Raw genomic sequence first — 17,703 nt, 5'->3', positions numbered from 1 at the left:
CACATGTCATAAGAAAATACTGGGGTAAGAATTCTAAAAGTACATTTATGATTTCACTAGAAATAATTATAACGAGGAAATCTTCACAAATCCATTCCGGATGACGTTATCCATAGTGACCCGAGGAATGCTTACATCATTATGCCCAGGTCTGAATTTTTTTGTTATTTTTAAAAGTGTTCAATACTCAGGGGGTTCTCCAGCCTTGGGAACAGGATTCCATTTGCATAGCATAATAAATTAATTTTAAAATGTGTAAAAAATATGCATTGCCCTCTGCTGTTGCTTTTATATACTCGGCACAAAAGCTCGTTTTCATGTGCGTGCTAACCAAGGCAATGGAATACAACCAGTGCGTGACTAAATAATAGAATAGCTCTCTCCATTAGCACTGAGAGGAAATCTCAGTGGGAAACAACACAGCTCCCACAGTGGCAGCAGCAACATAAACTAGGGCTGTTGCTGCTTGTTACTGCCATATTAATGCTATGCCCTGCAAAGTGATGGAGCGCGGGCTGTCTGATGGGATTCTCGGAATGGCAAGCCTCCAATCCCAGCAGGCAAGCTTGCGTGAGGAAATTGCCAAGCTGAATTCCCAGCGGGAGGTGGAGGCGGTGTGGAGGAAGCAGTGACTGAAGTGAACAAGGTCACCCATATCACTCCTGTCCTTCTCACAACCACCTTAAAAACATAAGGCTGGGAGCTGATCGGCAGTTTGGGGAGGGGGAGAGAGGGGAGGTATAAGTTACAAAGTACAGAGGGATAATAAATTAAAAGGGCAGCTTAAAAAAGATGTTTTGCTACAGACTTTCAGGTTTAAGGTCAAAAATACAATGAGATATTACAAATATTCAAATAGAAGAAATATGAATATTCATATCACAATCCCCATCTATTATACTGCAATATAATTAGCTCCACGTTACATTAGTACCTCCGCACCACACAACCATTTAATAAGGGGCAGTAGCACTGTTAAAACGTTATGTGGCACAGTTTTAACTGGACTGAAACAAAGATTATAAATGTGTGGACGGAAATATAAAAATGGTTCGGTTTTATCTTGTGTGCGTCTTTCTTTGTGAAGGTTTGCTTCTTTCCTTCTCAATCCCGATTCCAGCCGTTACTTGAGGACGGTGTCAGTAAATCACTGCGGGCTACACACATCCACCCAGTCATTGTCCAGCAAATGTAGGGTGTTTCTTGCTGTCTGTTCCTTTCTTTCTTTGTCCAACACTGACTGGGCATTGTCCCTTCTTCCTGACAATGGTCAGTACTAATTGTAGGTCCGGTATACAAAGATAGCAAGAGCCATAGCACCAAGCTGCAAAGGAAAAGAAAACAGATTTTGCTCTATGTAGTTTGCACTGAGTTCATAGAATCGTAGAATGATACAGCATAGAAGCAAGCCATTTGGCCCATTGTGTCTGTGCTAGCTCTTTGAACGAGCGATCCATTTAGTCCTACTCCCCTGCCCTGTCCCCATAGCACTGCAAAATTTCCCCCTTCAAGTATTTATCTAATTCCCTTTTGAAAATCACTATTGAAACCGCTTCCACCACCCTTTCAGGCAGTGCATTCCAGATCACAACTCACTGTGTAAAAAAATAAAATTTACTTCATTTCCATTCTGGTTCTTTTGCCAATTATCTTAAATCTGTGACCTCTGGGGGCCGATTTACAGCATCTCACCGCCTGCTGCCGCCAACATTCCTCCTGAAGATCCGCCCACTGCCACTTTCCGGGTGGCCTGGAGCGGGCGCGGGGGGGGGGAGAGCCGCTGGGAACCGCCCGCTGATGTCAGCGGACAGACGAGTGGCGCAACTGAGCTCCCGCCCGCAGAGTTCCCAGATTCCTGTGGACAGGAGTCATCGGCAGAACAGGGATGGACCGCTGGCTGGAGGCTGGTCTGTCCCCGATGGTAAGTCTGAAGAAGCTGAAAATAAGGTAAGTGAATATGTTAAAAAAAAAAATTCAACAGTGACTTACCTGCATGGAGCCCCCTGAAGATCTTCCCATAGTTTTTATATTTTTTAGTTGTGATTTTTTTCTTCAGGTCTTCGACCCTCCGTGGGCCCGACTCCATCCTCGGCGGCACTTGGGCACCAAGCGCCTCTGCCGTCGAGAATGTGACCTCCCGCCCGCTGCCATCCAAATTGGCGGTGTACATCTTCCATTTGCCGCCTGCCGATTTTTGAGGGACTTTCTTCATGAATATCCCACCCAAAGTACCATCCGGTACCTCGGCTACCATCGGCGGCACTTTGGACGGCACATGGGTGGGAGGAGGCCTTGATCAAAATCGGCCCCCTGGTTCCTGACCCTTCTGAGTTATTGAACTTTTCCCACACATTACTGCCCCGAGTGAAGGGGGATGTACAGTGCGTGGTGCGTTACAGAAAGTAAAGAGGAAAAGAGGAAAATGGGGCAAAGAATCCACATCACAGGATCTGATTGGAGCAGAACAACTCAACCGGATATAATTATGCTTTTCTAAAAGTGAATTCATAATATTAAATTCCCCAGAGATTAATATATTTGAGTATATTTCTACTCCTTTCCTTCCATTTTTCTCTAACCATCGGGTATTTTGACTCTGGGCGATAGTGTAAACCAGGCGATATCGGATCAGTTGCCCATTACACCTCTCTCCTGGTTTTACCTTCCATCAATGGAGAGAGGTGTACAACAGATCTAACATCGCCCATTTTACATGATTGGCCAAAGTCAAGATCCATCTCCATGTGCTTGTCCTTCCCCTGCTTGAAAGTTGAGCTGCCAACAGGAAAAGTCACTTAAACACAGGGCAGACAGGTTTTATTTGAATCCCCTTTAATATAAAAATTAGGAGTAGGAGTAGGCCATTTGGCCTCTCGAGCCTGATTGATCATGGTTGATCTGATCTTGGCCTCAACTCCACTTCTCTGTCTGCTCCCCATAACCCTTGATTCCCTTATTGCTCAAAAATCTGTATCTCCACCTTAAATATATTCAATGACCCAGCCTCCACAGCTCTCTAGGGTAGAGAATTCAAAAAATTCATGACTCTTTGAGAGAAGAAATTCCTCCTCATCTCCGTTTTAAATGGGTGACCCCTCATTCTGAAATAGTTAGTGGAAGTCAATTGCATGGTCTACTAGCTAGAACTGGAAATACTCACCCAATACAGGCAGAGCCATCTGAGTCACAGGCACCTTTCTAGTTAATGCTTTCATCTACCAATTTGGTAGTTACATAAATCAACTTTTCTCCCATCCTCTCTTAAAGACCCAGGGCTAGAAATTGCGTAGCACCGTTTGGTGCGATATCTCTTGCGGGAGCGCAAAAGTATCGCCAGGCACTGTGCAATTGATTCCGATGGGAACGTCTGGTATATCACTCCAAGAGGGAAGTGGATGCTAAATCAAATGCTACCACTTCCCTTAGAACGCTAAAGGGAGTGAGAGGGTTGGTGTCGGCAGAGTGCTGAACAATGTTCCATGCAGCACTGCCGGTTTTACAGGCTCCTTCCCTCCTGTTAAGTCCTGACTCTAATGTACTGACTTACACGAGACACATGCTGGAGTCATGGTCACACAGGACCTGCACCTTTAATTCCAGCTCTCCCATCCTGCACTTGCCTGAGACCTCCCTTTATATACCTCAGTGGGACAGGTATGGAGTGTCTCCTGCAAGTGCACCCCTGGTGATAAGGTATGCTTATTGTTACAGGTCATATCCAGTTACAGTCATGTATAGCATGGTAAGATACAGTTATATACAGTAATGTGAGATACATGACATCACCCTCCCCCAAAGTCTTATTGCTTTTATAGATTCAGTCTCTCAGGTGGTCTGCGCTCTCGCGTGGAGCGTCTTAGTTGTGGTTCAGTTGTTTGCCTTGGTGCCTGTTTTTCGTTCGGTGTGATTGCTGGTATCTCGCCTGGGCTGTCTGTTTCGTTCGGTGTGATTGCTGGTATCTTGCCTGGGTTGTCTGTTGAGACTGCCCTTTCCTCAGGTTGTTCCACCTGTCTGTCCACCAGGTGTGGTGTGAGTTTCACATTGTAGTCTGCCTCTGGTTCTTCAGTGTTATCAGTGCATCTACTTTTTACTTGGTCTACATGCCTCTGGCAGGTTTGGCCATTGTCCATTTGTACAACCAATAGCCTGTTTCCCTCTTTGTCTGTTACTGTCCCTGCAAGCCATTTGGGACCCCGGCCATAGTTTAGCACAAACACTTTGTCCCCTATCTCATTCCACCTCCCCCTCGAATTTCGGTCATGGTCCTCAGTTAGCTTTTGACGCTTAGCCTCAACAATTTCATGCATGTCTGGGAGGATTAACGAGAGCCTGGTCTTTAAGGTTTGTTTCATCAATAGTTGCGCAGGTGGAACCCCAGTCAACGAATGCGGACGAGATCTGTATGCCAGCAACAGTCGCGACAGGCGGCCCTGCAGCATGAGACCTTGGATTCTGAGCATGCCTTGTTTAATGATCTGCACTGCTCGCTCCACCTGGCCATTGGAGGCCAGCTTGAAAGGTGCCGTCTTAACGTGATTTATACCGTGGTCAACTATAAAATCGTGAAATTCTGCGCTGGTGAAGCACGGACCATTATCACTGACCAATATGTCAGGAATGCCGTGCGTTGCAAACATGATTCTAAGGCTCTCCAAAGTGGTGGAGGTGGTGCTCGAGTTTAAAATGGTGCACTCGATCCATTTTGAAAATGCATCAACGACTACGAGGAACATTTTGCCCATGGATGGGCCCACATAGTCTACATGCACCCGCGACTACAGTTTGGTGGGCCAGGGCCAGGGGCTTAGGGGGGCCTCCCTGGGGGCATTACTGAGTTGGGCAGAAATGGTGCATCGACGGATGCAGAGCTCCAAGTCCGCGTCAATGCCAGGCCACCAGACATGAGATCTGGCTATGGCCTTCATAAGGACGATCCCCGGGTGCTCACGATGGAGCTCCCGGACAAACGCCTCCCTGCCTCGTAAGGGCATAACTACTCTGCTGCCCCACATCAGGCAGTCTGCCTGTAGTGAGAGTTCATGCATGCGCCTATGGAAGGGTTTGGCCTCCTCGGGGCAGGCATCGTGAGCCTCTGCCCAGTCACCGGTTAAAACACATCTTTTAACTAGAGATAAAGTGGGTTCGCTGGTCGTCCAGCCTCTGATTTGGCGAGCCGTCATGGGCGAACCTGTGGATTCAAAGGCATTGATTGCCATGACCATCTCACATTCCTGTTCGTAGGACCCTTCTGTGGTCACCAGGGGTAGCCTGCTAAGCGCGTCGGCACAGTTGTCTGTGCCTGGTCTGTGCCTTATCGTGTAGTCGTAAGCCGCCAGCATAAGTGCCCACCGCTGAATGCGCGCCGAGGCGTTGGCGTTGATTGCCTTGCACTCGGATAGTAGGGATGTGAGGGGTTTGTGGTTGGTTTCTAATGCAAACTTGGCCCCGAAAAGGTATTAGTGCATCTTTTTGACACCGTACACGCACGCGAGCGCCTCCTTCTCAACCGTACCATACCCACGCTCCGCCCGCGAAAGTGACCTGGAGGCATAAGCAACAGGCTGCAATTTACCTGCATCATTGACGTGCTGTAAAACGCACCCGACCCCGTACGCTGATGCATCACGCGTAAGGACTAACTTTTTACCTGGGTCAAAAAAGGCTAAAACACTCTTGGAACATAGAAGGTTGCGTGCCTTATTGAAGGCGCGTTCTTGGGCGTCCCCCCAAAACCAATCGCACCCCTTTCTGAGTAGCACGTGGAGAGGCTCCAGCAGTGTGCTCAAAGTTCCAAAAGTAATTGAGTAGCCCAAGGAAGGCGCGCAGTTCTGAGACATTCCGGGGCCTGGGTGCCAGGCGAATCGCTTCGGTTTTGGATTTGGTTGGGCGGATTCCATCAGCGGCAATCCTTCTGCCCAAAAATTCAACCTCAGGCGCGAGAAACAGACACTTGGATTTCTTAACTCTTAGGCCTACCCAATCCAATCGACTTAGTACTTCTTCGAGATTGCGGAGATGAGAGTCGGTGTCCCTGCCCGTGATGAGTATGTCATCTTGAAACACAACCGTCCCCAGGATGGACTTGAGCAGACTCTCCATGTTGCGCTGGAATATAGCAGCTGCCGACCTGATGCCGAATGGGCATCGATTGTACACAAAAAGGCCTCGATGTGTGTTGATGGTGGTGAGTAGCTTAGACTCTTCAGTCAGTTCTTGCGTCATATACGCAGATGTGAGGTCAAGTTTCCTCCAGCCAACGTGGCAAATAGGTCCTCCGCTCTGGGCAGTGGGTATTGGTCCTGTAGGGAGACTCTGTTTATGGCAGACTTGTAATCCCCACAGATTTGCACGGATCCATCAGGCTTCATGACGGGGACGATGGGGACGGAGTCGCTGAATTCCACGGGAGAAATTATGCCTTCCCGCAGAAGCCGGTCCAGTTCATTTTCAATCTTTTCCCTCATCACATAAGGCACAGCTCTAGCCTTGTGATGGACTGGTCTGGCATTCTGTGTGATGTAGATTCTAACTTTAGCCCCTTTAAAGGTGCCCACACCTGGGTGAAAAGAGATGTTCAAAACGGCTTAGAACTGTTGAGCAGGAGGTCCGTTCCTCTGACATGGCGTGAACATCATCCCATTTCCAATTAAGTTCTGCTAGCCAGCTTCTCCCCAACAGGACAAGGAGATCCTCGGGGACAATCCACAGGGAAAGTCGGTGCACCATCCCTTTGTGTGTGACTGAGAGCATGGTGCTGCCAAGGACTGGGACGATTTCTTTAGTATAGGTCCTTAGTTTGGTGTCGACCTTTGTGAGTTTTGGTCTGTTGCTTTTGTGCGGCCACAGCTGTTCAAATTGTTGAACGCTCATGAGGGATTGACTGGCCTCCGTGTCCAGTTCCATGTTGACGGGTATCCCATTGAGTAGAACCCTCATCATAATTGGAGGCGTCTTGGTGTAAGAACAGTGGACATTGATTGTGTTAACCTGCTGTACCTCGGCGTCCTGTGCACTGTTCCAACCGTCTTCTGGTCCCCTTTCTAACCCTTCCAATTCGTATACCAGCCGAGCTGCTGTTTTTCTGCACAGGCGAGCCAGATGCCCTGTGTAGTTGCAGTTTCTGCAAACGGCATGCTGAAATCGACACACCCTGGTTGAATGCCTTCCCCCACATCTCCAACACAGACCGTTTCCATTGTTTCCAAAGGATGAGCAGTGTCTGGCTGATCTCCCTTGAGCTTCTCTCAATCTGTTGTTGATTGCTCGCATTATGGGTTGATGAGGTGTGATCGGCCGTTCATGTGGCCCTTGATTTTGATGGCTTCTGACACCACTGTCTGCTGTTGAAGGCCTGCTCTCCTGCCTTTGTCTGTGTGTGGGGGTAGCGGTTTGTTTCACAATGTGAACTCCTTGTTCCGATGCCTCGTTGGTTGTCGTACCCGAAGTATAGATCAGCCTCGTTTCTTCTTCGCCTGCCAAGAACGTCTGTGCGACCAGTGCTGCTGCCTCTAGAGTCAAGTTCTTAGTCTCTATAAGCTTTCGGAATATGCCTGCGTGGCCTATTCCTTAGTACTTCTCTCCTTAGTTCATCGGGGAACTCACATGAACTAGCCAGCCTCAGAAGTTCCGCCACGAAGTCGGGTATGCTTTAGTCCACACAGCGTCTGTACTTGTAGAACCTGTGTCTGGCCATGTGTAGGCTGCTCGCTGGCTTCAGATGGTCTCTCACCAGTTTGCTCAACTCCTCAAACTACTTGCTTGCTGGTTTCTCGGATGCCAGCAGGTCTTTCATTAAGGCGTATGTTTTCAAGCCACAGCTGGTCAAGAGATGGGCTCTTCTCTTGTCTGCCTTATCGTTGCCCAGCCAGTCTTTGGTCACAAAGCTTTGCTGGAGCCTTTCTATAAAGTCATCCCAATTGTCTCCAGCATTGTATTTCTCATCTGAGCTGTTGGTAGTCATTCTGTGGATCCCATAACTCGTCGCCACTGTTAAGTCCTGACTCTAATGTACTGACTTACATGAGACACATGCTGAAGTCAAGGTCACACAGGACCTGCTCCTTTAATTCCAGCTCTCCCGTCCTGCACTTGCCTGAGACCTCCCTTTATATACCTCAGTGGGACAAGTATGGAGTGTCTCCTGCAAGTGCACCCCTGGTGGTAAGGTATGCTTATTATTACAGGTCATATTCAGTTACAGTCATGTATAGCGTGGTAAGATACAGTTATATACAGTAATGTGAGATACATGACACCTCCCTTAAAGGGAAGGGCCAATGCTGCGTTCATTGAAGGCTAAGGTTGTGGATGTTGGGTGACAGCTCCTGCGATGCGCGCATAGCAGCCCCAAGCACCCAGAGACTGCATGGATGAGCAATCTTGGGGTACAAAAAAAACAAAATCCAACACACTGGGGACAGAATTTAATTTTGCCCTATCTGACCACCACTGCTTTTAATTATCACTCCCCAAGCGGCCAGCCGAAGTGACAATGCCTTCTGCAGCTGCCATTGTTGACGCCCGGTGACGCTGCAGGGGGCGGAAGCAAATTTTACATCCGGGGCATAATGGGGCGCAAGAGATCGAGACGGTAGGTTTTACCAGCGCTAATCCACCATGGAAGTTCGCAGGTATCGGTGATTTCACCGTGTCCGGTCGGTAAGCCCTTTACGCCCCGTTATCGCCCCCTGAGGGCACTAACGGGAGGCGCAAAGAAGGCCATTTTTTCTCCCCAACAAACCTTTGTTGCGGTTCGACAAACAGCAGCCACCTTCTCTGGTATCTCTATGGGGCTGCTGCATTGTGTTTTTGGTTCATTTATACTTTGGCTACTGGTCTCAGACTGGTAAGTGCCTCAAGGCTTCGAGTCAGACAGTCATTTATACCGCCTGACTCACACCACTATTCATCTGCCCTTCCATGTACAGACCTTCTCACATAGCGGTTAAAATGTACATGTTTAGAGAGCAACAGGAAAGCTCCTTATATGCTCAAGAACACCTTGAGGGAAGATTTCCTCACTTGCCATTTGTAAATGTAAAAAGCATGCTTACAGTTTCACTACAAGCACCAAACTTTTACTGTGCAACCTTTCAAGATTTTTATATCTGTATAAAAGTGATCTTACCTCAATTAAAAGCACTATTATACTGAACGCTCCAACCAGATGGATGTAATTCTGAAAATTCTCCGCAATCATTGAGAAACATCCCTGAAACAATAAAAATGAATGAATGCCTCACCTATGAAGATTCAACACTGTGCTATAAACTATACTAAGGTGAAAGTCTTGTGTACCACAGGCACTTCCTGTATATGTCACACTTACTGTGACATTTTCCCGTGACACTTTGTTGATAACGCCCCGACTGCTTTAACAGCATAACCCCCAATACACCATGAGAAATGCCAGAAAAATTTGTTCATGTAATCAAACAACCTCGTGTAAAATTCCCTTTCTTCCTGTCTCTGCCTGCAAACATCTATTCATTACTTCTACTCATTACTGTTACACTGCTGCTTCTCTTATGTTGGCTCTCTTTGTATTTGTCCACAACCACAGTTACACCACTTCAGAAGAGTAACGTATTGGGATAGAAATAAGCATGCTGTGCGCCCGTTCTATGCCCGAAAATCAGGTGCAGCGCCTAACAGTTTTGTCCAGGCTGAGAAATAGGTGGCCAATGTTCCTGCAAGAAACAGGCAAGAAGGGGCCTCACTAGTCTATGCAAATTGGGGTCTTTATTAATCTATGCAAATTGGGGTCCTATGAAGTACACAAGAGCTCGATGCCATTCTAGAGTTCCAATGGGTGCATGTGCGCTGCTCAAGCTCCACTCATTGCAACTCTATGCAGAGCAGCCTAAATATTGGGCCTCAAATCCACATTCATTAAAGGTAAGCTTATTTAATGATTTTTGTGGGGTCTGGAAGGAGCATTAATTAGGAGAATTATTAAAATGAGGCCTAACTGTGAAAATGGTTCACGTCTCCGAGGAAGCTCATCACGCAGGCAGTGGGCTCCATGAAAATCGACCCCAAGTTATTATGGCGGCAATTATAATATAGACCAAAGATAGATTATTTCATATAACCCTTATGAAGGGTTTTGATAGAATAGATAGAGATAAACTGTTTCCATTGGCAAGAGGGTCAGTAACCAGAGGACATAAATTTAACATTATTGACAAAAGAACCCAGGGTGGGTGGGACATGAGAATTTTATTTACCCATCGAGTTGTGATGATCTGGAATGCACTGCCTGAAAGGGTGGTTGAAACAGATTCAATAATAACTTTCAAAAGAAATTGGATATACCCTGTTTACTTGAAAAGGAAAAAATTGCAGGGTAATGGGAAAAAAGCAGGGGAGTGGGACTAATTGGATAGCTCTTTTCAAAAGCTACCACATGCATGATGGGTCAAATGGCCTCCATCTTTGCTGTATGTATCTATGAACCCAGCCTTGAAATCTCAGAGGAAGGAACATAGGTGAACAGGAGTAAGCCATTCAGTTTCTCAAGCTTATTTCACCATTCAATTAATCATGGCTGATCTGTATCTTAATTCTATCTACCTGCCTTCGATCCATAACCATCATAGATCACTGCTTACCTTACTGTATCCCACCAAAAAAGTAACCATGGTTACATGATTTCGTGTCAGCTGTGGCTCAGTGGGTAGCACACCGGCCTCTGGACCAGAAGGTTGTGGGTTCAAGACCCACTCCAGAGACTTGAGTACAAAAATCTCAGCAGTGCTGAGGGGGTGCTGCATTGTCGGAGGTGCCGTCTTTCGGATGAGACATTAAACCGAGGCCCCATCTGCCCTCTCAGGTGGATGTAAAACATCCCATGGTGCTACTTCGAAGATGAGCAGGGGAGTTATCCCTGGTGTCCTGGACAATATTTATCCCTCAAACAGCTTTACAAAAATAGATTATCTGGTCATTATCTGCTTGCTGTGCACAAATTGGGTGCCATATTTCCTACATTACAACAGTGACTACACTCCAAAAAAGCACTTTATTGGCTGTAAAGCGCTTTAGAATGTCCGATGGTCGGGAAAGGTCCTATATAAATGCAAGTCATTCTTTCTTTATGATTTAATACATAAAGGCATCATTTAAATCCTGAAATCCCACTGGTTGGAGCTACCAGTATGATTTATAACAATCCAACCAATAGGGTTGGTAAGAATTAGTACCTCTTTACAACAAATACTTCCTGTAGATAATCCATTTACCTTGTTGTTTATGTAGCCAGCATCTCCCTGTAAACATCTGTTCTTGTCTAGGAAGACCACCGCAAGGATTGTGCTGTTCCTCTTACAACATGTTTCCGGTAGCAGCATATTGGGGAAAAGCGCGTGAAAAGTGGAATTCTGTCCAAAATCACGAGGCCCATTTACACCACAGCAAGAAAACTGAAATGACAAGTCACCAACTTTATGTCTTTGATGCAAATTCTACTTCATAATGAAAGGAATATTAAAGGGTATTGGAAGCAAAGCAGGAGAGTGGGAATCGAGTGGGTGGATTATGTGGAGAATTACATCGACAGAACTTAATGGGCTGAATGTGCAGAGAAACAGGCCAGTCATACATTGCACCAAAACAGTGTCCAATTCTATTGTCACGTGACACCCACACACATGTTCTTTTCAGCAAGGGAGTAATGGATAATAGCATTGAATCCCATGGAAGAGGTTCTGCAATGTAAATACACCAACAGTAAGGTAGTCAAGGCTGTGTATCCTGTGACTATCAACATGGGTGAGCCAACAGGTCAGGACCATCCAGATTCAATTCCAGGCAGTACTGAATTAGTTGGTCTTGCCCAAGACAGCAGTCAATGTGCTTCAACCGGCACCACTTCCCCTGTGTTCGGGAAGAGGAAATGGTTCTTGCTCCAAAGCACTATCCTGTGACCCACTTAGGAGCACGAGTCTGGGTGTCAAATGAGGATGGAATCAAACTCAACACACAGCCAAGCTACTTGGGTGAGGCATAAGTTGGAAGTATATTGCCATTCCTTCATCGTTGCTGGGTCAAAATCCTGGAACTCCCTCCTAACAGCACTGTGGGAGAACCTTCACCACAAGTACTGCAGCGGTTCAAGAAGGCGGCTCACCACCACCTTCTCAAGGACAATTAGGGATGGGCAATAAATGCTGGCCTTGCCAGTGATGCCCACATCCCAGAAACAAATTTTTTTTTAAAGTTGCCAGCTGACACCTGTGGAACTGTAAGCAGCATAAATCAGCGCTGTAACGTATGCACCTGTGAGAATGCTCACAGATTGGTTGAGCTGTTGAGTTGGGAGCGGCTTAGCCAATCATGTGATGTTCACAGGACTCAATAAAACCCCAGCCAGTTGGGCTCGGGGGATCCACGATGAGGCAGGTGGTTGTGAGCCTGATGGATGAACCGGTAATGTGTAGTGTGATTGTTAAACTTTGCTAATAAGCCAACTAGTTCTTAATAGCCATGTGTTACTATGAATTCTTAAGCAAAGAACCCATGAAGCAAATACATTACAAGCGCCTTTGGGGGTTGGGCGGAAGGAGAGAATTTTTTTTTTTTAAACTTACATCTGTCATAATGGTGGTCCAAGTCTTTGAAAAGGCATCTGTAGAATTGTCTCCTTTATACTTCATTTGCAATTCCTTTAAGAAATAATCCTTTCTTATCTGAATATAAATGACAATGTTCATATTTAGTGCACCATAATTACTAACAAATAACTGAAAAGTAGTAGTTTTTTTCTGGCCATTGCACTTGCCTGTTTTCGGAAGACTAATGCAAGGACTGCTGCAACTAACTCCAAGATGAAAATGATCAGAATCAGCAGCAAAAACTGCAATGAACAGGACACAATCAATTAATTCTTACGCCTTAAAATCTCGGTGAGAGTCGCTATGTGGGGAAAAATTCTGCTGTTTGCCATTTAGAGCAAAGTTATAAATGTACATAAACAAGTACAACAACAATTTCACTGACATCAGAAATCTAAAACCCGACATGTCAAACCAGAGATATTGATCCCAATGCACTGCTTCCAGTTTCTGGGTATTTTTGCGATGCCTCACACAGGTGAGTGGCCTTCAATCTTCACGGGGCTGTTAGCCTGTGTGATTCTGAAGTTGTTTGAATTGGATTGGAGAAATTCTGTCCTCAACTGACTAGCAGTGATCTTGTCACATTTACCAATTTATATAGGGGAGGTCTTCAAACAAATTTGTGAACATTTTCGAATTATGGATGCAGCATGCAAAATTCATTTTTTATTCAAAAGTGTACGATTTGGCTCGAGTTCAATATGTTTTAGAAATCTCCAGGGTGTGATCCTCTTTTGAAAATAAAATTGCCACAGTACGGGTTGGAATACAGTACAAGAGATGCAAAATGTGGTATGGATACACCAGAATCACCAGCAGGAGCTGCTCACAGCCTAGGACACTGAGACTCAGCAACAAGCTCCACATTTATGCTTTGTAACGTCAAGCCCTCAAATACATAACAACATTAGCTCCATATTTTCAAATTACTCCGGTTTGCTATTCAGTCAAATTCATTTGATAAGAATATTGGACCTTGGATGAAGGGTCAAGGGCCACTGTAAAGGACACCATCTAAGAAGAGAAGAGTAGAACACGAAGAATATAAACTTTGTTTAATAAGCTTGTTGATTGTTGGAGGAAGGAAAGACTTGAGGGGAAGGAGTTTCACATTTTTGAGATCATGGAAATGAATGAATTAATAATAGGAAAAGTAGCAATGGGTATTCATTTCAACACAGTGATTATGTAGCAAAGTATGTGGAGATGGCATTTTAAAACAATAAGCAAGAAAGGAAAATCCGGAGGAAAAATGATCCTAGTTATACTGACACATTGATAAAGACAGGTCAGGGAGTTTCCACTTTGGAGTTATGATACCGGGTGCTTTAAAATTACTTTTAACCTGGGAAATCTTACAAAAAAGATAGCAGAACTAATGGAATTCTGTAAAACTAATGTGACACAATTCTTTAAACCATTGGTTACAGAAAGTCTCAGAGAGTCTGTTATTATTTACATTAAAACAAAAAAAAATTGTATTTATGCAGCTTCTTACATGACCTCACAAAGCCTTACAGTCAATGAACTACTTTTGAAGAGTAGTCCCTGTTGTAATATAGGAAACATGGCAGTCAATTTGCAAACAGCAATGAGATAATGGCCACACGATCTATTTTAGTGTAGTTGAGGGATAAATATTGGTTAGGACACAGGGGCTAACGCATCTACTCTTCTTCAAATAGCATCATGGGATCTTTTACATCCACCTGAGAAGGCAGATGGGCCTCAGCTTAACGTGTCATCTGAAAGATATCACCTCCAACAGTGCAGTGAAGTGTCAGCCTAGATTATGTGGTCAAGTCTCTGGATTGGGTCTTGAACCCACAGCCTTCTACCCCAACAGCAACAGTGCTACCAACTGAGCCAAATCTGACTCCCTGGGAGCTTGTTAATACTTTACAGGGAGCCCCCTGGAATGAGTCAATATTTTACAGGGATCACTCGGTGTATGGCAATACTGACTGGGGGGTCCCTTGGAATCTGTCCATATTTTATGGGGGTCACTGGGAGCTTACGGCTCGCATCCCGCCGTAGACAACTAGGTCCATAGTTAGGCCTGGTCTTCAATCATCTTGCACCCCCTTGCCTCTGGACCAAGACCTTGGTCTGCTAAGCCCGTGTGGTAGCCCGTGTGCAATGGCCACCCCATGTTAAAAGAACTCACGCACAGGCATTTTTCACCCCTTCAAAATGAAGTTCGGGACCTGGAACGTCAGGACCCTCATGGACCCCATATTTTACAGGGTCCCCAGTCAGCAAAGCCACCACTTTCAACAATTATCAGACCATCAGAAAGGATTTCTGTGAGTCTATAGATGGGAAAACTCCATAATCACCTTGAGTTTATTAAAAATCATTTTGTCCAATTGGCTGGTGAGCAGACGCTAATCCCTGATATAATTAGAATTCGTATGTTAAGAATCTGAATTAAATCTCTAAAAGCTCTTACATTACCTTTTAATATTCTGAGGTAATGAAGCAATCAAGATGAATCTAAAACTAAAGCCTTGTACTGAGCCAGTTGATCTCAGCATATGGCTACTGCAAATAGCCTCATTGCTCCTGGACTACGGCAGGGAAACCTCAGCCACAGGTTTCTGGTCCACATCAGTACTCAGTGAGCACTTGATGGAAAGTGCAAAGGTGTGGACTTCAGGCAAGGACGCGATTGGTGTTTGGTTATGATGCTCCTGAGGCTATATGCTTGCCGCCACTCACCGGGCACACATGTGACCAGCTGGGAAAGGGACCGGAGGGAAGGTTGAGTGGTGGCACCGTACCCGTACAAACCTAGCACCTTCAAAAGAGATGGGGAGAAATTTAGGTGCTGCACCTGTTGGTGTTATCCTATCAATGGGGTGTAATTTGTGCAATTATTCTCATTGGTTATAAATTTTGGGGGCGGGTCGAGGCAGGGATACAGGTTGAATTTTAAGCATTCTCACACCTCTGAACATCAATCAAAAATAATCTGAAAGAATGAAGATTTCAAGTTGCTGTACGTACAGTCATAAGCAGTTGTTTGCTCTCTCGGATGGCTCCCCAGCAACCTAAGAACCCTAGGAAGAAGAGAATTACCCCGACTGTCAGGATGATGTAAGCCCCAGTATAGATCAGTGGGTTTGCAGTCACAATGTTCTTGAAGCCATTGGGGTTGGTTGTAACCCAGATGCCAACTGCCAGCAGACAAAGACCCCCTGCCTGTAACAGACCAGAGCAATGTTATTACAGACAAATACCCCCTGCCTGTAACAGACCAGAGCAATGTTATTACAGACAAATACCCCCTGCCTGTAACAGACCAGAGCAATGTTATTACAGACAAAGACCCCCTGCCTGCAACAGACCAGAGCAATGTTATTACAGACAAAGACCCCCTGCCTGTAACAGACCAGAGCAATGTTATTACAGCGAGTTGCAACCTCCTGCATTAAAATTCATCGAGAATCCTGTAATAATCTCCACAGCTCCTGGATATTATATCATAACTGTTGTTAAGATAACGTGGCCTTTATCTCATAATACAATTAAGCCGCATTCTAGACTTTAATAAAATTTACACGGTATGTATTTGATTAAAGTTACTGAATAACAATGGCTGTTGCCATGGACACAGGCTTTAATATCATTTCTTTTAATTACCAATCTATTGAATACTCGCAGAGTTTTCTAGCCGAGTGCCTGTCTGCGTGCAAACAGCCATTCTGTTCGTAAATATGACCAACCAGTTACTTACAAAAATTAAACTATTGGACACAAACATGAGGTACTTTATACAGGTCCGGGATTTCTCCATTTGGAATCAATCAGTTTCAATCGTTGTAAACAGCTTTCAATCTGAAATGACAAATGAAAGAATGCCGCAGTTTACACTTTGCAATCATTTAATTAACAATTTAGTTCGGGTCAATGCCTTTACAATCAGCCGCCTAAGTGGCTGGATTAGCACAATAGTAAAAAGACTAAACAATTCAAAAAAAGTAGAAAAACTCTCCTTTAATTCCTGGATTTCAATACAGTTAGCAACACGGATATGATACGGGGCTGAAATGGCTGTTGCAGTTCAGCTGGCTGGTGGCAAAATTCCATAGAAAACATCGCAATGGGATGATAAGTTAATTTTAAATCCTCTTTTTTAAAGCTCCATCATCCCTCAATTTTCTTCACTTCTAAAGTACTTCATAAAACAACCTGAAGCTGGGAAATGTCAGCCTCCAATTTTGTTTAATACTCCCGAGACATAACAGTATAAAGTTTGTTGTACTTATTTATTTCTAAAGCTCCGTATTAACAATGTGGTTGTGATTAGGGCCACAGATCGCGATCTGGTTGGAGAGCTGGGCCCGACTTGTTTGACTGCCAGTCGAACAGATAACATAACACAAACTTTTCATAATTAGATTTGTTACGATGGCAGATAGGGAAGGTAAATTGCTTGTCAAGTTAGGACGATTTATGGGGAAGTACTTCAAAATATAAATAGAATGGAACCAATTGCATGGTAATTAGCTGTGGCTCAGTGGGCAGCACACTCGCCTCTGAGTCAGAAGGTTATGGGTTTAAGTCTCACTTATGGACTTGAGCATGTAAATCAGGCTGACACTCCAGTGCAGTGCTGAGGGAGTGATGCACTGTTGGAGGTACTGTTTTTCGGATGAGACGTTAAACTGAGGCCCCATCTGCTCGCTCAGGCGGATGTAAAAGATCCTATGGCACTATTTCGAGGAAGAGCAGGGGAATTATCCCAGGTGTCCTGACCAATATTTATCCCTCAAGCAACATAAAAACAGATTATCTGGCCATTATCACACTGCTGTTTGTGGAAGCTTGCTGTGCGCAAATTGGCTGCTGCAGTTCCCACATTACAACAGTGACTATACTCCAAAAGTATTTCCTTGGCTGTAAAGTGCTTTGCAATGTCCAGTGGTTGTGAAAGACGCTATATAAATACAAGTCTTTCTTTCTTTTAGTCAGCCTCCTTCATACTCTTATTGTGGCAAGACCAATTGGTTTCAGCACGTGATTCACCATAAGTGAGTTCTTAATCTCAGCCAGAATGTGAACAAAGATACTAAGAAAGAGG

At 45.0% G+C, this 17,703-nt stretch overlaps 1 protein-coding gene across 1 annotated transcript; it reads right to left on the bottom strand.

Annotated features, from left to right (window-relative positions):
* Window positions 1-772: 772 nt before the first annotated feature.
* Window positions 773-16,434, bottom strand: LOC139228219 (tetraspanin-18B-like). Its single transcript, XM_070859395.1, has 7 exons — window positions 16,357-16,434; window positions 15,627-15,821; window positions 12,782-12,856; window positions 12,591-12,689; window positions 11,244-11,423; window positions 9,128-9,211; window positions 773-1,324 (listed from the first exon to the last, which is right to left on the bottom strand). Exons 1-7 carry the CDS (start codon window positions 16,414-16,416, stop codon window positions 1,277-1,279), a joined length of 741 nt encoding a protein of 246 aa, XP_070715496.1. The 5' UTR covers window positions 16,417-16,434; the 3' UTR covers window positions 773-1,276.
* Between the last annotated feature and the right edge of the window lie 1,269 nt (window positions 16,435-17,703).

Source organism: Pristiophorus japonicus, chromosome 17 (assembly GCF_044704955.1).
Source record: "Pristiophorus japonicus isolate sPriJap1 chromosome 17, sPriJap1.hap1, whole genome shotgun sequence".
In the NCBI taxonomy this organism is placed as follows: domain Eukaryota; kingdom Metazoa; phylum Chordata; class Chondrichthyes; family Pristiophoridae; genus Pristiophorus; species Pristiophorus japonicus.
This window is presented reverse-complemented; position numbering and strand designations above follow the sequence as displayed.